A 16,978-nucleotide genomic window follows, 5' to 3' on the forward strand; every position below is an offset into this window, starting at 1 on the left:
AGGTTATAAAATTCAAGATAATCATTGGAATAACTGATGAGCAAAATACATTTTAAGAAAAAAAAATCTCTGGGGAGTGGCTCAGTTGGTTAAGCGTCCAACTCTTGATTTTGGCTCAGGTCATGATCTCAGGGTTGTGAGATCCATCCCAGTGTCGGGCTCTACCCTGGGCTGGAGCCTGCTTGGGATTCTCTCTCTCCCTCCCCCCCCTTCCCCTCTCCCCCCTTCCTCTCCCCCTCTCAAAGAAAGAAAGAAAGAAAGAAAGAAAGAAAGAAAGAAAGGAAGGAAGAAAAAAAATCTTCATTTAAGTTCACTAAACAATTAATGAGTCATTAACATTCACATTACAAGAAGATTCTTAATGATAGGTCACTGACATAAATTCCTTACGGGATTCCCTAAATTTTTTTATATCTCACATTCCATCAAAAGCAGTCTACCAAACAACTTGTATCATAACTAAGAACAAAAAGAACAGTTTTCTGAGAAAAATATTTATATATTTAAAAGAATTCATTTAAACTATCACTCGAGATTGAATTTTAGTTTGTAAAATTTTTCAGAGTTAAAACAGCATTAGAAATAAATTTTAGTAAAACAAAATTATATCACATCAATAGACTAATATTCACTGAGGAAAGAGAGAAAACACATTCAATGTCTACTATGTACCAGAAACTATGGTAGATATTTTGCATAGACTAGCTTAATTCATTTTACAGTCAGATAAAGTTGGCATTATTAAGAGTCATTCCACAGTTGGCAAAAGTGATTCTCAGAGTTGTCCACAGTGGTTTAAAGGGAGGGCTCTAGAGTCAGGCTTTCAGGATTAGGATTCTGGTTCTAATCTGCCACTTAATAAGTCCTGTGCCTTGAGGAAGTTACTCAGTTTTTCTCTCTCTCATCATCAGAAAGTACTGGATGAGAAAATACAGTTACAGAGACTGGCACATAGTAAGTACTCAGTAAATGCCATGTACTACTACTACTACACACCCTCGAACAATCCTATCACCTAAGATCAGATAGTACAGAACACTGGTTTGAGTCTTAATCTGTCTGACACAAAAGAAGTCCTGCTCATTGCATCACATTGTTGCTAATGAGAATTTTTTGCTTAGTTTATTTTTAGTTGTTTGATAAACAAAAGCCTATTTATACCTTGCACCAGAAAATGTATTTTTTTCAAAGCAAATTCTTCCCATATTACACAATAAGGAAGGTTTATTTTATAACACATAAAGAATTTAATAACATATGTTCTGAAAAAAAGGAGGGTGGACCAAATGAGAAAGATATGTCATTTACAATATATCTGATCATCCAAATCAAAGGAAAATTAAATTTCTAATTTATTGAGTCATTCTGAGATACAAAATACAAAAAATATGATTAAGATTAGAGTTATACTTCTTGAAATAATTTATTAATCATATGTTCATTCTTTTAGTCATTAAAACTATTTATTAAATGTCTAATGAAAGGCAATTTGTTTAGTTATTGCTCTCAATATTCACTGGACTGAGACTGATGAGTCCAATATAAAATAGTTCCTGAGGAATGACAAAACATGCAAAAAAACATCCAAACAGCTTTGATCACTTGGCAGAATTATTCAAGGTCATCACAGGGCTTAAGAATCATTATGAATAGAATGAAATCAAAATGGTAACTACATATTGGCCTAATTTACTTATGAAAAACAGATAACATCAAAAATACTGTTTGTGATGCCACAAGCTATTTAACTCAGTTCAGTAATATTTATCTACTCATTGTGTTGGTGAATTTTTTTGTGCCATGATAAAAGCTAAAACTACATGTTAAAAGAAAAGGTGACAGGAAGTGTTATTCCTGGAAATTTAAGTACTAAAGGGGCAGCTATACAAGGTCCAAAAACCAGCTAAAGAAAAATCAACCTAAACCCTTCCAGGCTTTCTTTGACTTGGTGTTGGCTTCACAACTTGAGTTAACACATCCTCTATTTTAAGCCACCATATCTAGAAAATGGATAGTTCAAAACCAGTTTTCATCACTACAATTAAAGTTCAAAATATAAGTCCTAATTAACTACTTAAGTCTCTATTGTAAATAATATCACTGATAGAAGTTCAAATATAAAGTAATACGGCCCATATTATAATAACCAATTTCCAAGATTAAGGATATATAATTTTAAAATATAAAACCATAGTATTAGAGATACTCTTGTAGATTATCTAGCCCACTGTCATGGTAACAAAACCCAGCATGTACTGAGTGCTTACTATAATGATCTATGTATTTTTATCACATTTAATCTAAATAATCCAATGTGCTATTATTATTGCAATTTTATAATGGTGGAAACGGAAGCACAAAATTGTTAACATATTCAAAGTTGCACTAATAATACAGTAAACCCAGGATTTGAGCCCAAGTCTGTCTGACTTGAAAGTCCACATATATAACAACCATAATACATAGCCTTCATAATAAAACAAAGCCGCAAAAATTCTGCACAAAGCCTATTTATAAAGGCTCCAGAAAGTAAGATTTTTCCTTCAATAAATTATTTTAATACTAACCCCCTATGTAGAGTAAAACTCATCAAGATTTCTAAGGACAGTATAATAATACCACCAGAGAAACAATAAAAAGTTCATAAAAAAGGACTACTGAGTGGAGGAAAGAACATGGAAATTAAATGCTTCAGCTTGAAACACAGAAGACAGAGAACTGATTTTATAGCTTAGCTCAATTTCTCCAAAAAGTAATCAAAAATTAGATAATATAATTGTTGGCATATGTTTATTATGCAAACAGATTTTCAAAAAAAGAATATAACTAATTCTCTCTGGAAATTTAAAAACTTCAAATAGGCTCTCCTTCATCTAGAATAATTTAATAATAACTAAAAATAAGAGGATATGTCCTATTTCAAGGTCTCATTCATCTATATGAATTTATGATATAGCCAGAAAACAAGAAACTCTATCGACCCTTGCCCTACAGTTAAGAATCTGGGTTCTTCAAGTAGAGGGAGAGGTCCCATTTAATAACTTGGTTTTAACACTTTAAAAACCAAGATTATACCACTGATGCACACACTTATCTATAACGGCCCCCTTCAAAACTTGAAATAACAAGACTATTATTACTGATAGATACAATTTTCCACAAAAGAGCCAACCTCAGACATCAAGGGCTTTGACACAATTAATGCAAAAGTATTAGATAAGAATTCAAAATAGCACATAACTGAATTGCAGGGTAGCTTGGAATTGGGTATGTATTATTACTAAAGAGGATAGTGATACTTTTCTTATATGTTTTCTGTTGGATTTAAACTAAGAACATGTATATAGCTACAAAAGTTGAAGTTATTTATTACAGAGAAAAAATTAAGATGAATGATACAAAAGAACTAAAACCAAATAAAAATGAAAATCAGAATGCTGACCCCTTACATTGTCTTCTATCTCCATGATGAAATAAATACAGTTTAAATACCAAAATATAAACATTAAAATGAGTTTTGAAGACAGGCAATGAAAAATAACCATGTGCCCTGGATGAATGGACCAGATAACCTGTTAAAATATGATTTTAGCACTAAGATTTTATAATAGCTATTCATGTAGATATATATTATTGTGACAGTTTTAGTTATTACATTTTCAAACTATATAATCTTTCTACTTTTTCTTCACAAAGCAACAAATTCCATTCCAGGTTAAAATGATTATAGACAATATTAATTCATAAAGAATATTTAAATTACACATGGGAGTTTTTCTAAGGCTACTTCATCCCCAACTTCTTTCCATAGAACTTACTAAGTTTTTAATTATTGATTCCAATGTATATTGGTTCACTTAGATGATAAAGAGCAAAACATCTGAATTTCGATCCAGGACTGAAATTTAAAGTTTTATCTTTCCACTAGGCTGATATCCAGCCCTCCCGATGAAATTATTTAAGATCTTATAGCAATATATCACAGCAGGGCATGATCTCAGGATTCCTTTTTACTTCAAGACTACAACTTTTACACTGATATAAAAGAAAGCATGACCCATGGATAGGAGCTGGGTGTTGTTAAGTGTACAGGTCACATTTATACTTATGTTTATACAAAATTTATACAAAACAGAATTTTGTTAATAGCTTATTTAGATAATAAATATGAGAAGATCATGTTAAATTTCAATGGACTTTATTTTCTCATCTTTGCTTTATTCACTAGATTTTCCAACATTCAAAATTGGATGATCCATGAAGAACTTCATATATATGTGTAAATACTAGGGAAGCATTCCTATATTGTTTCTGGAGTAAAAAAGAATGTTTACCTGTATGATTTTCTCTTAAAATTTTCCAAACATAGCAATGTACAGATTAAAAATAGTTGTTAAAATTCACATTTAACTTCTTATAGAAATGATTCTAAGATACAAAATTAAATCAGCATTTGATGCATGAGGTATGTTTTAATAAAAAGGAAGGAAGCTACAGAATTGAACATGAAATAAACCTAATTAGAAAGTAACAATTTTTATATAAACATGGATAAGCCACTGGGTAGATTTGGATTCTCATATATGAACTATATATAAAGGAAAGCTAATATCAATATTATACTAGTATTATGATAACATAAGTACAAAATAATACTAATATATAATATATAAATTATGTAACTATTATCAAATACCATTTTTTCAGAATAACTTTACCCTAGTAATTTTGTTTAAGCTAACAGGATTTCATGGATGATCCAAACCATAAGCATTTCCAAAGGATAGGGTTAGGACTAATACTTTTCCTCAATTTTTATTAAAATCATTACACTACATCTGGTAAGAAGTTTTGATTTATTATCAAGCAAGTCATTTCTTTATGATTTTAAGTGCAAAGTTTTAATATTGTGTGGATATATATCTGCCTTAGTCTAAAGAAACTTTTATTAGCACTTCAGGGATAAAAAACAAATATTGTAATACATTTACACAGCATCAACTATGCCAGGCATAATCTAAGTGTATAAAAATTACAAGAAATTACAAATTTAAAGAAAACTTACCAGACAGTTGTTTCCACTTGACTGTCATTGAGCTGCCGATTGTCCAGTTGAGCAAAAAGTGGAAAAAGCACTTGAATCCCTCCAATTGAATGAATTGCACTATGAATTGAATGTGTTACTATAGCTTTCACATCCTATGTTCAAAAACAAAATTGTGTATTAAACTCCTGAAGAATAAAGTTATCACTATTTCCTTGTTCCAAATAACTTTGTAAAAAATTTTTAAAACAAAGACATTTTAAATCCCTCAATTATAAAATTTTTGACACACATATAAAATAAAATCTTTGCCAACCACTTTTAAATTGGAATAAGTTGAGATTTTTTAGACTGAAAATATGAAGCTATAAATCAAAAAACAATTTAGAATAAGAAATACTATTAGTAGATTTAAAGATTTCCAAGTACTTTTTATATGGGGGTGTGATACTAGTACATTCTTAAAGCAGAGTATATTTTTGTGTCTAACAACTATCTGTGCAGCTAATCAACTGATTTTATTTCAAAGGATTATAGAACAGACAAGATAACAGAGACGACATATTCCCTACTAAGGAGACTGACTAGTCCAGGGTAAAGTATATTGCCAAAAAATAAAAATAGGAAAATAAGGGAGAAGGTGAAATGTTATTCAAAGAACTAGAAAAAAACAAAAAAGAAAAATAAATAGCAACCATAGATCTACACATTAGCAAGCTTTAAAATGTAATGAGAACGTTTAAAACGTAAATGAGAACATTAAACTAAGCTACTATTCACCAACCTGGAGCATGAGAGCGTGTGGGGAATGAACAAAAATTGATGCATTTTCCTTTGGTGATGATTCCAAGCATAGCTGAGCATCGGTGGCCTTAGCATTATATGTAAATGCAATACTACTTGCAAGTTTCCCATCATACAGAACCTGTTTATGATGTTCTGCCAAATGAATGTCACTCTCAGATTTAAATTTGAAGGTGCTCTGAAAAAATAAAACTAAATTAAATACTCTTTTTAAATGTAACATAATAAAATTCTCAAGTTTTAAAACACAGAAACATTTGAAATAATAGACAATTAGTTTTGACCCTTCCAAGTGTCAGGCATTAGCGGTATTATATTATTTCATTATTCTCACTTCAATTCTATGAGTTAAATTTTACTCATCATGTTAATAAACAGACTCAGATCTGAATTTTTTGTTTTTATTGTTTTTGATTATTTTTAAAATAATTTTATTAGAAAAAATGTAAATGTTATTACATCTGTAGTAAAAGGATTTTGATTTAAAACTTCATATCATAAACTATATTTCAATAGTTACCCTGAATGTGAATGGGCTAAATGCCACGATCAAAAGACAGAGGCTATCGGAAATGGATAAAAAAACAAGGCCCATCAATACGCTGTCTGCAAGAGACTCATTTTAGAGCCAAAAACACCCCCAGATTGAAAGGGAGGGGGTGGAAAACCATTTACCATGCTCATGGACACCAAAAGAAAGCTGGGGTGACAATCCTTACATCAGACAAATATGATTTTAAACCAAAGACTATAATAAGAGATGGGAAGAACACTATATCCTACTTAAAGAGTCTATCCAACAAGAAGACCTAACAAGTAAATATCTATGCCCCAAATATGGGAGTAGCCAGTTATATAAGCCAATTAATAACAAAAGCAAAGAAATACATTGAAAACAATACAATAATAGTGGGGAACTTTAACCCCCCCCGACTGAAATGGACAGATCATCTAAGCAAAAGATCAACAGGAAATAAAGACTTTAGATGACACACGGGACCAAATGGACTTCCCAGATATATTCAGAACATTCCATCCCAAAGCAACAGAATACACATTCTTCTCTAGTGCCCATGGAACATTCTCCAGCATAGATCACATCCTAGGTCACAAATCAGGTCTCAAACGGTACGAAAAGATTGGGATCATTCCCTGCATGTTTTCGGACCACAGTGCTTTGAAACTAGAACTCAATCACAAGAGGAAAGTCGGAAAGAACTCAAATACAGGGGAGGCTAAAGAGCATCCTACTAAAGAATGAATGGGTCAACCAGGAAATTAAAGAAGAATTGAAAAAATTCATGGAAACAAATGAAAACGAAAACACAACTGTTCAAAATCACTGGGATGCAGCAAAGGCAGTCCTAGGAAAGTATATAGCAATACAGGCCTTTCTCAAGAAACAAGAGAGGTCTCAAATATACAACCAAACCCTACACCTAAAGGAGCTGGAGAAAAAACAGCAAATAAAGCCTAACCCCAGCAGGAGAAGAGAAATAATAAAGATCAGAGCAGAAATCAATGAAATATAGAAACCAAAAGAAGAGTAGAACAGATCAATGAAACTAAGAGCTGGTTCTTTTAAAGAATTAACAAGATTGATAAACCCTTGGCCAGACTTATCAAAAACAAAAGAGAAAGTACCCAAATAAATAAAATCGTGAATGAAAGAAGAGAGATCACAACCAACACCAAAGAAATACAAACAATTTTAAGAACATATTATGAGCAGCTATAAGCGAGCAAATTAGATAACCTGGAAGAAATGGATGCATTCCTAGAGATGTATCAACTACCAAAACTGAACCAGGAAGAAATAGAAAGCCTGAACAGACCTATAACCACTAAGGAAATTGAAGCAGTCATCAAAAATCTCCCAACAAACAAAAGCCCAGGGCCAGATGGCTTCCCAGGGGAATTCTACCAAACATTTCAAGAAGAAATAATACCTATTCTTCTGAAACTGTTCCAAAAACTAGAAACGGAAGGAAAACTTCCAAACTCATTTTATGAGGCCACCATTACCTTGATCCCAAAACCAGACAAAGACCCCATCAAAAGGAGAATTACAGACCAATATCCTTGATGAACAGGGATGCAAAAATTCTCACCAAAATACTAGCCAATAGGATCCAACAGTACATTAAAAGGATTATTCACCATGACCAAGTGGGATTTATCCCTGGGCTGCAAGATTGGTTCAACAACCGCAAATCAATCAATGTGATACAATACATTAATCAAAGAAAGAACAAGAACCATATGATCCTCTCAATAGATGCAGAAAAAGCATTTGACAAAGTACAGCATCCTTTCTTGACCAAAACTCTTCAGAGTATAGGGTTAGAGGGTACATACCTCAATATCATAAAAGCCATCTATGAAAAACCCACAGCGAATATCATTCTCAATGGGAAAAACCTGAGAGTTTCCCCCCTAAGGTCAGGAACATGGCAGGGATGTCCACTATCACCACTGCTATTCAACATAGTATTAGAAGTCCTAGCCACAGCAATCAGACAACAAAAAGAAATAAAAGACATCCAAATCAGCAAAGAAGAAGTCAAACTCTCACTCTTTGTAGAGGATATGATACTTTATGTGGAAAACCCAAAAGACTCCACCCCAAAACCGCTAGAACACAGACAGGAATTCAGTAAAGTGGCAGGATATAAAATCAATGCACACACATCAGTGGCATTCCTATATACCAACAAGACAGAAGAAAGTAATTAAGGAGTTTATCCCATTCACAATTGCACCTAAAACTATAAGATACCTAGGAATCAATCTAACCAAAGAGGCAAAAGATCTGTACTCACAAAACTATAAAATACTCATGAAAGAAATTGAGGAAGACACAAAGAAATGGAAAAACATTCCATGCTCATGGATTGGAAGAACAAATATTGTGAAGATGTCAATGCTACCTAGAGCAGTCTACACATTTAAAGCAATCCCTATCAAAATACCATCTACTTTTATCAAAGAAATGGAGCAAATAATCCTAAAATTTGTATGGAGAAGACCCCGAACAGCCAGAGAGGAATGTTGAAAAAGAAAAACAAAGCTAGCGGCATCACAATTCGAGACTTCAAGCTCTATTAAAAAGCCGTAATCATCAAGACAGTTTGGTACTAGCACAAAAACAGACACATAGATCAATGGAACAGAATAGAGAGCCCAGAAATGGACCCTCAACTCTACGGTCAACTAATCTCAACTCTACGGTCAACTAATCTTCGACAAAGCAGGAAAGAATGTCCAGTGGAAAAAAGACAGTCTCTTCAATAAATGGTGTTGGGAAAATTGGACAGCCACATGCAGAAGAATGAAACTGGACCATTTCCTTACACCACACACAAAAATAGACTCCAAATGGTTGAAAGACCTAAATGTGAGACAGGAGTCCATCAAAATCCTAAAGGAGAAGAGAGGCAGCAACCTCTTCGACCTCAGCCGCAGCAACTTCTTCCTAGAACCATCGCCAGAGGCAAGGGAAACAAGGACAAAAATCAACTATTGAGACTTCATCAAAATAAAAAGCTTTTGCAAAGCAAAAGAAACAGTTCACAAAACCAAAAGACAACTGACAGAATGGGAGGAGATATTTGCAAATGACATATGACATAAAGGACTAGTATCCAAAATCTATAAAGAACTTATCAAACTCAACACCCAAAGAACAAATGATCCAATCAAGAAATGGGCAGAAGACATGAACAGACATTTTCCAAAGAAGACATCCAAATGGCCAACAGACACATGAAAAAGTGCTCAGCATCGCTCGGCATCAGGGAAATCCAAATCAAAACCTCAATGAGATATCACCTCACACCAGTAAGAATGGCTAAAATTAACAAGTCAGGAAGTGACAGATGTTGATGAGGATGCAGAGAAAGCAGAACCCTCCTACACTGTTGGTAGGAACGCAAGCTGGTGCAGCCATTCTGGAAAACAGTATGGAGGTTCCTCAAAAAGTTGAAAATAGAGCCACCATACAATCTAGCAATTGCACTACTGGGTATTTACCCCAAAGATACAAATGTAGGAACCCGAAGGGGTACATGCTCCCCAATGTTTATAGCAGCAATGTCCACAATAACCAAACTGTGGAAAGAGCCAAGATGTCCACTGACAGATGAATGGATAAAGAAGATGTGGTATATATATACAATGGAGGATTATGCAGCCATCAAAAAGAATGAAATCTTGCCATCTGCAAGGACTTGGATGGAACTGGAGGGTGTTATGCTGAGCGAAATAAGTCAATCAGAGAAAGACATGTATCATATGACCTCACTGATAGGAGGAATTCTTAATCTCAGGAAACAAACTGAGGGTTGCTGGAGTGGTGGGGGGTGGGAGGGATGGGGTGGCTGGGTGATAGACATTGGGGAGGGTATGTGCTATGGTGAGCGCTGTGAATTGTGGAAGACTGTTGAATCACAGACCTGTACCTCTGAAACAAAAATACATTATATGTTAAAAAAAAAAAAGAAGAAAAAGAAGATAGCAGGAAGGGAAAAATTATGGAGAGGAAATTGGAGGGGGAGATGAACCATGAGAGACTATGGACTCTGAGAAACAAACTGAGGGTTCTAGAGGGGAGGGGGGCGGGGGGATGGATTAGCCTGGTGTCGGGTATTAAAGAGGGCACGTACTGCATGGAGCACTGGGTGCTTACGCAGACAATGAATCATGGAACACTACATCAAAAACTAATGATGTAATGTATGGTGATTAACATAACAATAAAATAAAATTTAAAAAAAGAAAAGTATTGTTAGATATGGTTAGAATTTCTCTGCAGATATAAATTTGACAATGATAAATAATATTTAAGCTTTGCAAAAATCACATATTATTATTATTTTCAACTTACAAATGTGAAAACTGAAAAATTAGAGAGATTAAGATCTGAAAGGAATAGTGCCAAGACACAATGCCAAGTCTTCTGACTCACCTTACTAATGGATTAATGGTGAAGTGATGTGGATTATAATCCAGGGTCTACCACTAATTATCTCCAGACCTTTATTTAATAAGTGTCAAGGAAATCATCTAACCAGTGTGGCCCCATTTCATTACTCTAATGTTACGGTAAGGTTAAACCAAATGTTCCAAACTCAGACTCTTATAGGAGGCCAAGAGATATGTGTATAAATGAAGCATGCCGCATGTGGATTTCTTCAGACTAGACAGTGCATGTCCTGTCTAAAAGTGCCCCTCAATGCTCAGCTCAAATCAATTATTGTACCATGTTGCCAGTTCTTCAATATTTTTCAAAAGAAACATGAACTCTGGACTTCTTTATAAAATCACCTAATCTGTAATTTAATGCAAATGTTTAAAAACACTGTGGAGACCAAACATGTCAGGCCACATTTAGCCCTTTTCTACTTTTAAACTAGTATCAGAGAGAGCCTTCCTTCCTTGAACTTCGGATGCAAACCATTTATTAGGCATCTACCAATACAAGAGCAACATGAATAAATGAAGATTTCTATATATGTGGCTATGGATGGTACTTTTTGTCTCTTAAATGTAAGCACATTACATATTTCGATATAAGAAATAAGCTAACAAAATTACAGTACTTTGTATCAAAACTTGCTTTCTCTTCTCAATTAAATGGAATGTAGAACTTTATCTGCCACCTCAGAGTTTCAAAATTTAATCTGTTTATGTAACTCACAGATTCACACTTTCTAATCTAGAGGTAACAGTTGGGCTTAACGCATGTTCTGGTTTAAAATAAAGATTGTATTTCAGTCCCTCTTGCAGTAAAGTACAGGCGACAACAACAACAAAATAATAATTTTTAAAAAAGTAATATCTGAATGAAATTATGAGTTAAATATACTAGGTAGTAATATTGGCAGCATAAAGCCAATTTAATTTGCCTTCTTCACTGGTTGCCTTGGTATTAAAAAATAAACATTTTAATAGGTATTTAGGTAGAATTATACATACTCAAAGTATTTAGCTCCAATCATTTTCAAGTAAAATAGATTATTTATTTATGTGGCAAAGCACTGATCAAAAGCAGATTTAATTATTTTGGAGGAGTAAAGCATATGAGTTAGTTTGTAGAAATAAAAGTATTTAATTGCGGGAATTTGGGGGAAGAGTATATGACATTACAAGACTGGAGAAGCAGCCCAAACAAGGAAGAGGGGAGTCAAGGAGTTGGAGGACCCAAGGGCACATTTGAGTTTAGAGTTCAGTCAGGCAGAGCAGTGGTGCTTCCTTATGTTGATGACATCATACCAAGAAAAGCAATATGTAAATGACTGAAATAGCCACTGGACGAAGAGGAACATATGTTCTAGCCAGGACAGCTACCTTATATTAAGGAATTTTTTGACTTTGAAAAAAACAAAGGCAACAAAAGCAAAAATAAACCAATGGCCCACTGGGCTACATCAAACTAAAAAGCTTCTGGAGAGTGAAGGAAAGCACCAAAAAAATGAAAAAGCTATCAAATAGGAGAAAATATCTGCAAATCATATGCCTGATAAGGGGTTAATATCCAAAATATATAAAAAGCTCATACAATACCAAAAAAAAAAAATCTGATTTAAAAATAGGCAGAGGACCTGAATAGACATTTTTCCAAAAAAGACATATAGATGGCCAAATGACACATGAAAAAATGCTCAATATCACTAATTAGGGAAATGTAAATCAAAACAACAATGAGCTATCACCTCACACCTGTTAGAATGGCTATTACCAAAAAGACAATATATAACAAGTGTTGTCAAGGATGTGGAGGAAAGAATCCTTTTGCACTGTTGGTGGGAATGTAAATGCAACAACTACGGAAAACAGTATGACATGTTTTCAAAAACTTAAAAACAGGGGCACCTGGGTGGCTCAGTTGGTTGAGAGGCTTGGTTTTGGCTCATGTTATGATCTCGGGGTCTGGGATTGAGCCCCACCTTGGGCTCCACTCTCAAGTGGAGTCTGCCTGGGATTCTCTCCCTCTCCATCCGCCCCTCCCTTCCCCACTCACACAGGCAAACACAAGTGCTCATGCGCACTCTCTCTCAAATAAATTTTTAAAAACTGAATTATAAAAAACTTAAAGATAGAACTACCATAGGATCTAGCAATTCGACTTCTAGATATTTATCCAAAAAAAACAAAAAAACATTAATTCAAAAAGATATATGTACCCCCATGTTCACTGCAGCATTATTTACAAGAACCAAGACATGGGGGGGCACCTGGGTGGCTCAGATGGTTAAGCAACTGCCTTCAGCTCAGGTCATGATGCTGGAGTCCTGGGATCAAGTCCCACATCGGGCTCCCTGCTCAGCAGGGAGTCTGCTTCTCCCTCTGACCCTCTTCCCTCTCATGCTATCTCTCATTCTCTCTCTCTCAAATAAATAAATAAAATCTTTAAAAAAAAAAAAGATCTGTTTAGAAAAAAAAAAAAGAACCAAGACATGGAAGCAACCTAAGTGTCCATAGATGCATTAATGGATAAAGAAAATGTGGTGTATATATATATATATATATATATATATGTATACAATGGGATGTTATTCAGCCATAAAAAAGAATGAAATCATGCCATTTGTAAACAACATATAGACCTTGAGGGCATTATGCTAGGTGAAATAAGTCAGACAGAGAAAGACCAATACTATATGACCTTACATATATGTGGAATCTCAAATAAACAAAGAACTCATAGATACAAAGAATGACCACAGGTGGAGGGCAGGGGTAGATAAATTGGTAAAGGTATTCAAAAAGTATAAGCTTCTACTTTTAAGAGGAATAAGTTCTGAAGATACAATATACAAAATGTTGATTAGAGTTAATAATACTTTATTGTATATTTGGAAGTGGCTAAGAGAATAGATTTAAAAGTTCTCAGTACACACTAAAAATTATGACTATGTGAGGTGATGGATGTGTCAACTAACCTTATTGTGGTAATCATTTCACAATATATGCATATCTCAAATCAATACATTGTATGCTTTAAACTAATACAATGTTATGTGTCAATTTTATCTCAGTAAAACTTGAATAAAAGCTTTGAAATTTAAAAAAGTAAAATTACTGTATTGTCAGTTTTATACAGTGCAATAAATAGTTAAAAGCATTAGGTTCAAAATCAGTTGGACTTAAGTCTGAATCTGAACTCTATCACTGATTAGATGTGTATCCATCCACAAATTATTTACCTCTCATCTGTTACACACCTAACAGATAAAATAGTAAATAGAGTACTTTGAACAATAAATACGTGGATCTTTAAAAGCAACTCAAAATGGTAGCTGCTATTACTGTGTTCTTTTCTACTTAGTATTATACAGATATTATTCTATGTTCAATATTTTTTCATAAATGTCACTCAGAAAACATTTACCATAAACTTTATGTAATGGTATATTGCACTTCAGATAGTGAACATTCAGATATCTGTAACATAGTTGCTAATGAGGAAAAGCCTCATTGAGTAGAACCCTCATCACCCAAACTGGAATTATTTAACATGAATATGAGAAAATGTTCCAGAAGATGCTAAACTCAACTAAATTAAGTTTATCTAATTGCTACAAGAGCAAAGACTTGTTTTTTTCTAATACTAATATCTGAAAACTGCACCAATGTCAAGAATATAGCCATTTTCTATTGAAGTTATGTAAGAATAACATACATATATAGCAATACCTGTTGCTCTTCCAGGATCACTATGTAACAAGTGTTGCTGATTTTAATAATGACATTGCAACATTCCATGAATTATATTTCCTGATGTATAACTAAGAAAATGTTGCCACCTGTATATTGTAGAGTTTTCCCTTCAAAATGAATATTCCACCTGAATTCATTAAAAATAATTCAGACTCTAATATCCACATTTCCAAACTTCTCTAGGAAAATACATAAATAGGATCAATCCATTCTTCTGCTACAATTTTTAATAATTCCAAATGACTGGAAAATCAAAATTTCGTATTTTGATATTCAAAATCTTTAATAACTTAGTTTCAATCTATCATAATCATCCTCACATTCCACCATAAACCACTCAGCCTATCTACTCTGTATTCTACCATGAATCCATGACTGATTGTGGATTAATCCATAAACACATCCTATATCCCTTGCTTCTATCCCTGTAATCATGCCCTCTCTTCTCATATTCTATCATCATCTCCTGCTCAACCTTCTGAAATTTATGTATTTTTCAAGAACCCTAAATAACTTTGTCTACGAAGAGTTCCTCAAGCCTTTGTAGCTGAAATTAATCATCCTTTCACAAAACTTTAATAGTATTTGCATTGTATTTCCTTTTGGGTACATATTTCAACTTTCAATTATAAACATTTAGGAATATAATTATTCTCATAAAGAGTATAAGCTTGATCATTTTTAATTCTAAATGCTTAGAACAGTTCCTTGAATATAATAAATATCTGATATACTGATGAATTTTATTCAATTGCATGCCCTACAATCATTATTACCATCTCTTAATAAGCAAGAATGTAAAGAAAATATTATAGTCACAAACATGTCAACAAATGGCAAATAGATCAGCAAAGAAAATTTCTGGGCATGAGGTCAGTACTTCAATACAGTGGATAATTGTTCACCCAATCAAATCTTCTTTTTAAAGATTTCTTTATTTGAGAGAGAGAGAGAGAATGCATGTGCAAGCGGGGGGAGGAGCAGAAGGAGAGAGAGAAGCAGACTCCCCACTGAGTGCAGAGCCTGAGACATGGGGCTTGATCCTGGGACCCTGAGATCATGACGTGAACTGAAGTCAGACACTTAACTGATAGAGCTACCCAAGTGCCCCCACCCAATCAAATCTTTAAAAATTATGATAATGGCAGGTAACCAAGTATCAGGACTATAACTACACTATTTCAAATATTAAATAAAAGAAACATAACACTGATACTAACCAATATCCAAGAGAAATATTTAACATAATGATACCAAGAAACTACTTATATCAAATTAAGTAATCATTTGCCAATATTAAGCAATCTCATGTAACTCATTCTTCTAATACGGATAAAAGTTTTTAACATGCATGCAGTTGCACAGAAGAATGGATACTGTGATAAGCTAGAAATTTTAAAAATTAAACTGCAAAAGCAATCAATATTATATAATCATAAAAGATATATGTTGTAGAAATGATCTGGTTGGACACATATATAAATAAATGTAATCCAGTACAGTAAAACTCCAAAATTTCTACATCACTACTGTCATTCATTTGTATAATAATTACTGAGCACTGAAGGATATGGAAATAAACCTCCTCTCACTGGGCTGACACTCCATAGTCTCAAACAATTGTGTGACCTCTACTATCTCTCTTCTGCTACTAGTTAACACCTGCTTTCTGCTAGGGCTCATGGAGACTCCCCCTCTAAATGTACAGCTCTACACTTGGCAAAGAATGCACAGGAAACCCACAGAAAGACTTCTGCCCCTACCCCAACAGCTTGCTCCTTTTTTGCTCCCTGTTCCACATATTCTAGCTGCTTCAAGCTGCCCTGAATTCTGATCTCAAACTCCTCAGCTCAGCACCCTCCACAGCTAGAGCATGTGGAAATATTTCTATTGGCCCCAGCTAGATACCAAGGGTGAATACCAAGCTCATATTAAATATATTCCTACTTTCAAGGATCTCAGGTCTGTGCTGTGTATTGACAAGTGTCAAAAACAGATGCTTTGTACATTTTGCCCATATTTATAGTTATTTACAGTAGTATGGCACATTCAGTACCAGTTGCTCCAACATGGACAAAATCAGAAATCAGATTGAATGTTTTCTGAAATTAATTAAGCCAACTTATTTCTTGTCTTTTTATTTTAACCATTTTGACTAAAGGTGTAAAGTGATACCTAATTAGGGTTTTGATTTGCATTTCCCTGATGATTAGTGATGTTGAGCATCTTCTCACGTGTCTGTTGGCCAGCTGTATGTTTTCTCTGAAAAAAATGTCTATTCAGGTCCTCTGCCCACTTTTTAATTGGACTTTTTTTTGGAACTGAGTTGCATGAGTTCCTTATATATTTTGGATATTAATCTCTTATCAGATATATCATGTGTATCTTCTCTCATTCAAAAGTCAAGTA

General features: G+C 33.9%; 1 protein-coding gene across 10 annotated transcripts in view; it reads right to left on the reverse strand.

Moving 5' to 3' along the window:
• The window catches only part of NBEA (neurobeachin), a 686,692-nt gene that overhangs the window by 541,957 nt on the left and 127,757 nt on the right, over window positions 1-16,978 (reverse strand). For all 10 annotated transcript variants that reach the window (XM_073894686.1, XM_073894682.1, XM_073894681.1 and 7 more), the window contains exons 9-10: window positions 5,829-6,026; window positions 5,066-5,199 (exon numbers count right to left, since the gene is read on the reverse strand). In XM_073894686.1, coding sequence (XP_073750787.1) covers window positions 5,066-5,199; window positions 5,829-6,026 — 332 coding nt within the window. The remainder of the gene's footprint in view (window positions 1-5,065; window positions 5,200-5,828; window positions 6,027-16,978) is intronic.

This window comes from Callorhinus ursinus, unplaced genomic scaffold (genome assembly GCF_003265705.2).
Source record: "Callorhinus ursinus isolate GAN/ISIS: 27379988/994484 unplaced genomic scaffold, GSC_fseal_2.0 scaffold7, whole genome shotgun sequence".
NCBI classification, from domain to species: domain Eukaryota; kingdom Metazoa; phylum Chordata; class Mammalia; order Carnivora; family Otariidae; genus Callorhinus; species Callorhinus ursinus.